This window comes from Lepidochelys olivacea (genome assembly GCF_965140295.1).
Source record: "Lepidochelys olivacea isolate rLepOli2 genome assembly, chromosome: 10".
Classification (NCBI taxonomy): domain Eukaryota; kingdom Metazoa; phylum Chordata; order Testudines; family Cheloniidae; genus Lepidochelys; species Lepidochelys olivacea.
The window spans coordinates 58,230,551-58,242,896 of NC_140420.1; the positions used below are offsets into that span (position 1 = coordinate 58,230,551).

General features: G+C 42.2%; 1 protein-coding gene across 1 annotated transcript in view; it reads left to right on the top strand.

Moving 5' to 3' along the window:
• Positions 1 to 12,346, top strand: part of MYO1E (myosin IE) — a 140,234-nt gene that overhangs the window by 117,378 nt on the left and 10,510 nt on the right. The window contains exons 23-26 of the mRNA XM_084640799.1: positions 797 to 943; positions 2,811 to 2,968; positions 5,238 to 5,330; positions 9,582 to 9,786. Of these exons, the coding sequence (XP_084496925.1) occupies positions 797 to 943; positions 2,811 to 2,968; positions 5,238 to 5,330; positions 9,582 to 9,786 (603 nt within the window). The remainder of the gene's footprint in view (positions 1 to 796; positions 944 to 2,810; positions 2,969 to 5,237; positions 5,331 to 9,581; positions 9,787 to 12,346) is intronic.

A 12,346-nucleotide genomic window follows, 5' to 3' on the forward strand; every position in this document is an offset into this window, starting at 1 on the left:
GCTCATTGAACCGTGCTTACTGTCCTGGACCACATAGCCTCTATGACAGAAAAGAGAATTATATATAAACAAGAACTATTAAAACATTAAGGCTGATAAACCTGGCTTGGTGACTTGGAATCACAACAGAGAATTTGCTATCATGGGGATTCCAGAATTTTGCAGAATCAATCAAGCCCAGTCCTTTAGCAGAGTTCCAGGTGGCCTTGGGACTCTACCTGTATGAGTTTATAGGATCCTCAACTGGTGTAAATTGGAATCACTCCATTAAGTTCAGTGGAGTGATGCTGACTTACACCAGCTATGGACCTTATCCAGGGTCTGTGTTTGCTTCACTGTCTAAGTTCAGGGAGTGCAAGTTAAAGGTGATGCAGCATTGGGAGCTTGCTTTGCTTTTATTGGTTTGTGTTTCAGTCTCATTTTAAAAGAAGTATTTCTTTTTCAGCTTTTTTAATTAACTTTATACAACGTTCTACAAATCCAGTCTTAATGGCTAACTTTGCTGTTGTTAAGGATATGAGCTCTTAATTGTAGCACATGTTCCCATTTTATAATAACAATAATTAACTTAAAATGACTGATTTGTATTCAGATATCACACAAGAAGATTGTTTTGGGGATCCCATTACCAGCAGCTGAAACAAAGAACCATTATCTAAGAGCAAAACTCAGCTATTAATTCTTCATTAGATTTTTTAAAAATCACCATGATTGCTTTCAAATGCTATTAAAATGCAGGGCTACTTTTGCACTTTGGATTCAAGGCTGAATAATGCCTGGTCTGATTTCTTTACAGCACAATGCAGGATGACATTTTCATTCTACATGAGCAGGAATATGATAGTTTGCTTGAATCGGTCTTCAAAACAGAATTTTTAAGCCTTTTATCTAAGAGATATGAGGAGAAAACACAAAGAAAACTACCTCTGAAATTTAGCAATACGTGAGTAACTGTTTTCCCAACGGATTTTAAAAAAAATATTAAACAGCTGTTTCTTCTTGCTGCCAGGGTAAAGATGCAAAAACCAGGTTAGCGTAAGCATTGGATTCTCATATTTATATTCCATCGTCTGTTACAGAACCATGGAGATGTGTGAAGTGTGAATGCCTGCATACTCATGTGCTTAGAAAGCTAGAAGACTTTCTTGCATAACCTGTGTAATACCTTAGGATCAAATCCTAGCCACTCCCCACTTCTCATTCTCTGTGTGCAGTGGGACCTTAATACAGCAAAACTTCCCTTGCTGTGCTGAGCGGGGCATCAGGTTATCGAGAGGCCACACAAGGGAAATTCTTCACCATCAGTGTGCCTACCCAGCAGTTCTCTGTGTTAGTTCTCCCAACTGCAATGAGGGTTAGGCCAGTCAATGAACAGCCACATGGATTCACAGTCCAAACCCTTCCTCTCTTAGAGGAGGACAATGCAGTAGCAGCTGCAGAGTGGGCTGTGCTGGTACGTCATGCCCTAAGAAGGGAGAATTCTCTTCAGTCCCATTATGTACTCCTTGGCCTTACCCTAGAGATGCTGAAGTACTACACTGTTGCATGTGATATACGTGCTTAGATACATAATGGGAAGATAAGGCCAGAGTGATGGGTGGTTGGTGGAAAAGGGGTCTCCTATTTAGGGTAGGAGTTTAGATTTTGTGGGGACAGAGGCCTGCAGGGATCAGTGGGGGTAGCTTGGATAAGTATCTGAACTTCTAGATGTTTGTCCAAAGAAAACTCCAGATGTTAGAGAACTTGAATTTGTAGGATTTTGTTTGCATGTTGGGGCTGGTTTTTTGCTTTAAGTGCATGCTGGAAACCATATCAATAAAATTGTATTCTTGCTAATACTCCTATGAAGTAAGCAAATTAATGACATTGAGCCTGGAATTTACATGTCTGTTTTATTCCAGTCAAAGCAGTCTAAGAATTATTTAAGGAAGAATATCATTTTAGCTTGATAATGACAAGGGTGAGTAGGAAAAAGTGTAAAAGGTTCCATATAGTCTAGGGGTTCCCAAACTTGGTTCACGGCTTCATCAGGGTAAGCCCCTGGCGGGCCGCGAGATGCTTTGTTTACCTGAGTGTCTGCAGGTATGGCTGCTCGCAGCTCCCAGTGGACCGCAGATCCCTGATATAGTCATATAGACTGGGAATCCAAAGCCAATAACAGAGGTGGTTTTGGTTTTACCATTGTAAAAAGCAGTGCATAACAACTGAGGTTTTGCACATCATGGCTGCCTGAGCTCATCTCTAGCTACAGTGCATTGAAGGTAATACGCATTTGCAGATACAAGCTGTGAACGAGACTATTTGAATTTTGATAGAGGCCTGTATCTTCAAAAGAGGACATAAGTACATGTGCAAAAATGTACATGTTCCCCTAGCTCCCACAAATAAGTGTATTTGCATGCATATGTCAATAATGGCATACACTAATGGGTATCTGGGTATGTGACACCCCCTAGCATGCACCTATGCAGGGTTCTGCAGATACACTGGGTGATGTGGTAGATAGTGTGTATACATGTATTGTTCAAACCTTTGAACATTTGTCCTCAAAACTTCATTGAGAGCATCTTATAACCTTGTTTGTGTAGGTTTCCCAAGAACAGTTAATAATGTCATATAGTACACAAAAAGGCATGAAACTATGTTTTGTTCAGTTTAAAATACTCTCAGCTATAGATATCAGCAAGGTTGATTTGACATCAACCTGTTTATTTTTTCCCATTGTAAAGCTAATCTGTTGGTTAGTGATGTTCCCTGAGTCTTGTATGTGAATGCTTCTCTTTTTGTCTGTGTGTGTGTACTTGCATTAGACTTGAAGTGAAGCTGAAGAAGGAGAATTGGGGACCATGGAGTGCAGGTGGTTCTCGCCAAGTGCAATTTATGCAAGGCCAAGGAGATTTAGCTATTCTCAAGCCAAGTAACAAGGTGCTGCAGGTCAGCATAGGACCAGGACTACCAAAGAATTCCCGTAAGTATGAATTTCCCTTTGACTGTCTTTCTGAATGGATCAGAGTCTTGTTTTTGGCTGTTCGTTTTACCTTTATTTCTCAGTCTCTTCCCTATCCACCACCTACCCTATGTTCTTTAAAAAGAAAAGGAGTACTTGTGGCACCTTAGAGACTAACCAATTTATTTGAGCATGAGCTTTCGTGAGCTACAGCTCACTTCATCGGATGTATACCGTGGAAACTGCAGCAGACTTTATATACACACAGAGATCATGAAACAATACCTCCTCCCACCCCACTGTCCTGCTGGTAATAGCTTATCTACCTACCTTACCTACTGTTCTGCTGGTAATACTTTACCTCCCCCCCCCCCCACAGATGTTCTGGTTAAACTTGGATTTAAACTTGGAGAGTGGTCAGTTTGGATGAGCTATTGCCAGCAGGAGAGTGAGTTTGTGTGTGTGTGTGTGTGTGTGTGTGTCCCCGGGGGGAAAAAGGGGGGGGGTGAGAGAGCCTGGATTTGTGCTGGACATGGCCCACCTTAATTACCATGCACATTGTAGGGAGAGTGGTCACTTTGGATGAGCTATTACCAGCAGGAGAGTGAGTTTGTGTGTGTGGTTTTTGGAGGGGGGTAAGGGGGTGAGAGAACCTGGATTTGTGCAGGAAATGGCCCACCTTGATTATCATGCACATTGTGTAGGGAGTTATCACTTTGGATGGGCTATTACCAGCAGGAGAGTGAGTTTGTGTGTGGGGGGGGGGGAGGTGGAGGGTGAGAAAACCTGGATTTGTGCTGGAAATGGCCCAACTTGATGATCACTTTAGATAAGCTATTACCAGCAGGACAGTGGGGTGGGAGGAGGTATTGTTTTATGATTTCTGTGTATATATAAAGTCTGCTGCAGTTTCCATGGTATGCATCCGATGAAGTGAGCTGTAGCTCACGAAAGCTCATGCTCAAATAAATTGGTTAGTCTCTAAGGTGCCACAAGTACTCCTTTTCTTTTTGCGAATACAGACTAACACGGCTGTTACTCTGAACCCTATGTTCTTTGTTTCTCTGTGGCATTTACAGGAAGAGTAGGTTGCAGACTGTAACGCTGCAACATACTTGCATCTCCTTGTAAAGCCTTTGTTGGATTCACTGTTAATTCAGCAGTGCACACTGACTGCTAGTGGATGCCTCTGAAACTCATGGCCCTGGGACATAAGAAATCTAGTCTTGCAGCATGGGACAGAACACAAGTGGCAGATCAGACATTCATCCCATCCACAAAGGGCACCCTCTTCCACAAAATCCACAGAGAACCCTTCTCTGGTTTGCGGATCCATGTCTGAGGAGAGGGGCAGGCAGGGCTAGGAGAAAAAGGTGCCAGTAGCAAATTATGGAGTGATACAACAGCAAGGAATCCGCTCCAAATGTAATAGTTCCTGAGGATGCATTAGCTTTGCCTCAGAGTACCTCTGTGCTGTGAAGCCTTCCTTCCTCATGTAAGGGGGTTCTGAAGACAGCAGGGGGGAGCCCCATTTGCATTGTTCCCTGCTCCATTCGGGTAAGGAAGAGCCACAGATGTAACAGACCTTGTAATAACCTGTTGTCAAATGTTATAGCCTCTCAAACAGGAGCTTAAGTCTTGTGCACATCATGAGTTATTTTCAAACCATATTTAGCCTGCTTTGTTCCTATGTTCTTACAGCTGTGGAGTACCGCCCTCTACCTCTCATGCTCCCTTAACACACACACACAATTTTCTCTATAGCCCTTTAATTCAAAAACAGAAGGTGAGCTCTCAGCCACAATATGGCCAGCTTGTGCCACTCCAGTGGTGCAAAGGAGCCATAGAACTAACTGGTGAAGGATTCTGACAAGGGAGAATCTTCTAGTGGCACAGAGCTGCAGTAACCCTTGGCATAGTGGACTTACAGAATAAAGAAATTACTAGACAAAAGGGTGTGTTTGAAGCACCATTATGCCAGCCCTCCCTCGCTTTTGGAACATTCCTTGGGGCTAATGAGAGTTGGGTGCCACTTTAGACCAGGTTTATGATTAAAGCTCACCTGGACCACAGCTGACCCCAGGACTGGGTGAGTTTGTTAAAATGGCATTAAGTTACCTTTGATCCCCCAGGCCTTCGTGTGCTATGCTAACCACAACTTGGCCAAAACCTGAATTTCACCTGGCTCCCTCTGATCAAGAATGAGGATCTGACATTCAGCATAAGGACTTGTTTACTGAATGCTACACAGAGGACTGCAATCTGACAGAGTTTAGTGTGTTTATTTTAGGCCCCACGAGACGGAACATTACCCAAAGCCGAGGGTATTCCCAGAGGACTCAAAGTCAGAATTACCCCATGAGGGCTGCTCCACCTCCCCCAGGTAAGTTATCTTGCACTTTGGCTAAGGCAGCATTCCAGATTCAGTTTCTTTCTTTGATGTCGCAGCTGGGCATCATTCTCCAGAACGCTTTGCAGTGGGGGTTTTTTCCCTTCAGTTCTAAAAGTATTTTTGAAATCACCCTAACTGAAATTTGCATGTTTAATTAGGCTCCTCAGTGTGACAGGCGTTATATCAAACCCGTCCTTCAAATCCACTGGCACTTACTCTGAGACTAGTGTTCAGCTGGAGGTGTCTCATGTCAATTGTCATGGATGCCAATATATATAGCCTCTTGCTACAGAACACTGAATGTGCAGTTGCTTCAATGCATCTTCCATTTTAGGACACAATATATACACACAGCACAGGACTAGACAATACTCAGCCTTGTCACTGCGCTCTCACTACCACGCATAATGGAACTGGAGTTATGCCTCATTTCCTTCCTGTTATGCAACAGCTTTCGTATATGCTAATGCACGTGAGCTGTGCCAGTACGTAGGTGCAGAAGATGCAGTCTCTCCATGAGACGTTCTCCCCTTGGGGTTGAATAAACTAGTTCCCTTCATGTTAGCTGTGCTATTAAGTAGGGTGCAAAGTTGAATCCTAGATTGATGTCACTAAACTGTGTCTGTTATTTTCATTTTTGCCCTTAAAATAAGAAATTAGAGTATGAGTTTACAGGAAAGAACGCTATTTCATTTACCTAACACGTCCCAAGATTTCTTTCCAAAATGTCCTTTTTCAATAAGGAGCAACCACTTATCTTAGAAAAGAAGTACAATGCTAGGAGAAAACTTCATGTCTAAAGCAGACACTCTTTGCCAGATTAAATAATAAAAGTTTAAATCATACAGTACTAACTTAGGCAAGACAAAGTTCAGTGTGTGTCTCAGGCAAAGGATTGCGTGGAATTGTTTTCCAAGATGCCATGCCTGTTTACAACAATTAAGCAATTGGATTCTTGCACTGCAGTAGTTAAGATTGGATCAACATTTCTTTTACAAAACAGTGCTTCCGGATGTTTGTAATTAGGCAGTAAATATTTGTTCAGGGTTACATGAAAAGTCAAGCCAGCAGCAGCTTGTTTAATTTTAACAACAGTTGCAAACACTTTTGTCAGTGTTTAAGAATCAGGAATGCAAAGGACAGCCACATTGAGTTTAGATCTTGTAGTGGCCCCTATGCTCTGGAGCATCCACAGTTCAATAGCAAATATGGGTGTAATGGGGGACCTCACCCAGGTGACACCCTCTGACAGCCCATCATTGCATCTTTGTCTCAGTTTCCCTGAAGGAGGAACTCCCGCAGAAGTTTGTATCTTGAACATCACCCCCTTAGAATTGTGTTTAATTTAGTGATCTGGCTCAGCTTTAGACATGAAGGTTACTGTTAGTATTTCAGGAAAAAAAGGATAATGCTAAGTGGCTGCTTCTCATTTAAAGGGAGCATTTTGCAAAGAAATCTTGGGAAGGATTAGGGAACAAAATATTGTTCTGTCCTGCGAGTTTGTAACAAATAAGAGTAATTTAGAGTAAGGGTACAAGTGAAAATAAGAGACCCTACTGATATCCGTCTAGGGTTCAACTCTGCACACTACTGACTATCACAGCAAACATGCGGTGATCTACTTTATTCAACCCCAAAGGCAGAACATCACATGAAGAGACCTCCCGCTCTGCATCTGTAGGGAAGATGGGCTGAGTCAGTCTTAATCCATCAACCCAAGTTACATCCAAGCCCCTTATCAGCAGCAAGGCTTTCATGACCCAGAACCCTCTTCTGGAGTCAGGGCTCTTCTTGGCAATAGCTGGGGAATAGTCCCTCCTTTTGGGTCAAGGTCCTCCCATGGAGGCCGAACCAGAAGGACCCTTCTTCAGGACAGCTTATGGTTTCCTGCTGAAAACTCTCCCACCCAGGAGCATTCTCCCTGGGTTTCTATTGCTAGTGTCCCCCCCTCATTAGGTATCCCCAGATGCTTTCTCTGTAGAAGACTGTTCTTCCTACACTCCCTAGGAACACCCTGTTCTCCTAGTTTCCCCCTTCTTCCTCACTGCCTTCCCTTTTATCATGCCCAGGTGCTTCCCTGCCTAATTAACTACTTCATAGTTACTCAGTGAGTTAATTAGTCCAAGGTGAACCTGAGTTGCCTCATTCTCCCTTGTGAAGCCTCTCAGAGGCAGGCTGAACACCTGACATCCCTCCAGATCTGTACTAGGTCACTTCAAGATTTTTTGTTTAAAAAAGAAAAAAGATTTTTTAAATAGCCAGTTAACATACAAAAACTATCTGCTGCTCTTGCAGTGTGTTCCTTATTGGTACACCTGTACAAGAAACCACCCTTATTAGGCAACCTACTGTGTTAAGAAAACATCACAGAGTATTCCAAACAGATAGACTGGGATTGTCAAAGGAAATTAGGCGCCATGTGATTTGGGGACCTAAATCCTTAGTCTCTGATGAAAATTCCAGCCACTAAGTACAATTCTACTTGCCCCACAAGTGGGGGAAAGCAGACTGTTTGTCAGCCTCTTGAGTTGCCACATAAGAGAGATTCCAATGTATTCATGACCATTTTAAAATCATAATGGGACTACAGATGCACACATTCCTGTGTATGCATTTACTTTAAAATAAACCTTAATAGAGATGTCCATAAAAGATAAGATAAAACTAGATTTTATCTAATAGTCTAGATTGACACATTGGTGCTAGAATTTATTTTTTAGAATATAGGATCCTGAAAAAGGGTGGGACTTAAACTGCTGCCATAGTATCAGGGGAACTGTTAGGAACTGAAGGTCATGCAATGTCAATGGAAGGCCAGTATGTCCTAGATTTTCTGTAAACTCTTCCAGGACCCAGTGTCATGAGGAAATACTAATGAATGAACTCCTATTTCATCACTGTGATTCTTCAGTGTGCTAGTTGTCCAGCTGGCCACTGCTTTTAACTCCATTCGGGGAGTGGAGAGGGTCACCGGATGGTGATGCATGTATTGCCCAGTCCTGCTTTGATTTAATTTAGTGGGAGTTTGGGGCATGGAAGGAATGCAGGATTGAGCTCATAAGCCCTGATTCTTCGAGTGATAGTCCGTATGTGGATTCCAAACATGGGTGCACAGGCATGCCATATGCACCCATGTTTGGAATCCAAATAGGGACCACACATCTCGAAGAACCTCCGGTTACAGGCAAGTAACTTCTTCTGCAATGAGCTCAGAGGTAGGTAGGTGGTTTTTTTTTTGTTTTGTTTTTTTTTAAGTGTGTTTTAGAGGCAAGTTTTCTGGAAGGGCGTGTGAAGTGCTGCACCGTGGTTCAAGGACAGGTAAAGGCAGCACACCTCCTGCAGGGCTCTGTGCAGGCCAGCACAGTCTCTAATGTGTATAAGACCAAGCATTGCCTTTAACTTCATGCCTCATGCTGTACCATGCAACATCAGTGGAGGATGGTAAATGTGAGTGACTGATTAGTTACACACACACATGCAGTAAATAATTTTCATAAGTCCCTCCTGATCATGAGTAAACTCTGTCAAATTAAGTTTCTCATTGCCCATATTATCACATGCAAAATCCAAAATAGGAGCCACTATTTGATCTGTGAGAGAGTCAGAAAGCATCTGAATACACCTTTTCTATCATTTAGTGCTTCTGTTAAACGGGCAAACATTTAAATCAACATTATTTTAAATAAAAACCTTTTTATTTAAAATAATGTTGATTTGTAAGGTGTAATAAAGCCAGTGTTCAGAGAGCTCTATAGGGTTTTCCCCATCTGACTCCCTTTAACTTTAGGAAGATCAAAGGCCTGACCCAAAGTCCATTGAAGCCATTGGAAGTCCATTGTCTTTACTGGGAAGCCACAGATGGCTAAACCCCCATGCAATGGTTTTAAAACACAAGGGCTAAGGTTAAACAGCAGCCAAGATCAAAAATGCATGGTTTTGCTAAACCAAGAGCTTTGCAAATCCCAGTGATCATTTAGAGTTTTATCACATACCTGAAACTTAAACAGGGGTCATGAACCCTTAAACAAGGGTCTTAGGATGAGTTTTCAGTAACTCTGGCCTATGTACAGAGCAAAGTTGGGGATCTCTGCTGAATTTTGCTCTGAGTTTTCAAATTCCTTGAAAGTTGAGTCCAAGTGATAATTGACAGTGGAACTGCAGACAAAGCTGAACACTGCAGAAAGGAGGCCGCCTTATTCTCACAGTTGTACGTCATGGGTTCATGCTTTTTTATACTTCTAGGTCACCATCAAAATGGACTGATAAAAAGCCCACAATTTGTGCCACATCCTCACACTCCAGCAAACCAACGAGCCAGTCAGAAGAACCTGTATACAACTATGGTGCGCCCACCTTTACCACAGCAACTGTCGGCGGGATCAGACAAGACTTCACACCAACCAGAAAGTCTGGACTTCCTCAAGGTGCCTGACCAAGGGGCTGCTGGGTAAGCTTTTATGTGGAGACTCTTTCAAAGAAAGAAGGGCCTGATCATTATAAAGAGGTTCCTGGACTTAAATTATTCATTACTGGTGAAATTATATTGTTTGCATACATGGCCAAATCATGGCATTAAGCTGCGCTCAGGTGTCCCATTGACTTCCATAGGATTTCCACATGCAGAATAATCGTGGGCTCAAGTCCATAATCCATTCACCATGGAGTCAATGTGAACCAGTTCCAGTATTCACAATGCTAAAATCATGTACTTGCACAGTACCTACTAAAGACTCCCAAAGCATTTTACAGACTTAATTAAGCCTCCACTCCCCTGTACAAGAGAGATTTTCGTACCCATTTTATGAATGGGTAAACAGTGAGCATAGCTCACTTTGCCTCTGTCTCCCAGCAACTGTCAGAACCCAGGAATTCTTACTCCCAATCCTCTGTTCCAACCACGAGACAGTATTCTCTCTTTAATACTATCTTATTTTCATTATACACTCCATATGAGATTGATGATTTTTTTTTAATATTTTTTTGGTGGGGGAAGAATGGCAGGATAATTCATGGCAGGAAACTGATTTTATTGGTGAAATTAGGGGCATATTAATTCCACCCCAATTTGTCTCCTTTGCACTCAGGAGGTGCAATGTAAAGAGCCTGAATACTGGCGATATCTGGACAGCTGGGGGGTGCTCTCAACTGGCATATCCAGCCATTCCTAGTCCCTTTACAGGGAGCATACCAGGAAGGGCAGGGAGTATGGCTTGAGGACCACCGCTGTCAAGCAATTCTCAGCCGGCACACAGTCCCTTAGTGACCTTTGGCAGCTGGTGTGGATTAGAATAGTCTCAATTCCAGCACTGGGACTAGAGCTGCACAAGGCAGAGAATTGGGGAAGCTATATCCAACTCTGTGATGTCCTGCCCCTATCTCCTACATTGAAACTGACTATCAGACAATAATCTAGATATACAGATATACAGTATTAAATAATGATCATACTCAAGTCAAATATGCAGTTAGGGTTGTTACAGTTACTTTGGGAAAGTAACATGTTACTGACTCAGAAGTGTAAACTGGTGATGTACACATTGCCAATTGCTTCTTCAGGGATTTATTAGATTACTGGTGACCTGTACATTGTATGGATGAGATGGTACCAAATATCTTTGCTCACACTTGAGATGGAAATGACTCGATAACCAAAGAGAAGTAACAGGAAGTGATGTCCAGGTTACATTTTTTGGTGTCAACAGTAAGAGAAATATCTCAGAATCACTTGTTTAAAAAAAGTAATATCTTTCTATAATCTGTTACTATGACAACTACATGCACTAGGGAAAAATTTCTCCTTCTTGACAGTGGTGCTGAGGTTTTATCAGCTGAAATCAGTAATAGAGATTTCTTTTGTTTTCAATTATGAATAAGCTATTCTAAATAGTTGCAAATGATTATACCACAATAAATTTGTTGGTCCAAACTCATTGCCAGATGGCCTATGGTGTCTATGCATTTCCCAATGGACGGGTGTTCCCATCAGCAAAACCACCAGTCCCATCACCACCACAGTTGGCAAAGAAGAAGTTCAGAGTGACCAAGGGCAAAATCGGCAATGGAGACTGAACTACCCACTCAACCCTAGCTTTCCCCTCATTGCTCTAGTGCGGGGAAAGCTTGCACAACTGCTGTCCATATTGTCACTGTTATATGGATAAACAGAAGTCTTCAGTCTCCAGGATAACAGTTTAGCACCTTTCCCAAGCGCTGAAATCACAATTTAATAAATATTTAAACACAATATACTTAGTCTTCATTACAGTGACTAAACAATTTCTCCTCTGAGATCTTTCTACTCTGCTTTTTTGCACATTAGTGGAGCTTTGCTTTAGTGGGAATGTTAATGCCAGCTGATTTTCAGATTCAAAGGCTCTTGCCTCTTTGAGTATTGTAAAACAGATCTGATCATGAATAATCACTCTGCATATTTCCATGCATGCAGCTCCCTAATTCCTTTTAGTGAGATAGTTGTGGTGTGACTGAGATCCAGATGACCCACAGTACATTCAAATACCAAAGCAGTTATGACTTGTGTAAATAAAAAACAAATCTGCTGTCAGGAAGTGTTAATAATTGGGCTTGGTGACAGTTGATACAGGTTCCCCTCTGTCGGCTGCAGCCTATTAAAATAAATTTTTGAGTATTCCTCAACAGCCCGCCAGTGTCTGGGGGGGGGGGGGGCGGGGGGGAATTTCCTCCCGAACTGTTAGTTTGTATTGTTACTTCACTGCTTAAAATGGCATTGTCCAGGATGCGTTTTGACATACTGTTGTTCTTAAGTCTCCATGCTGATTTTGGTCCTGTGTGAGACATGGTGTTCCCTTAGAATGGGTGAGGAAGAGCAGAGATGCAAATTTTGCTCAGTGGAGGGCTATGCTGACAACTTTCCAGAAGCCCAAATTGTACAAAATGGAGTATTTTGTAGGCATCCTATTCTTTTTAATAAATAGAAGTGTGGTTCAGAAATTACAATATTGGAGATTATCACAGATCAAGATGGAGCA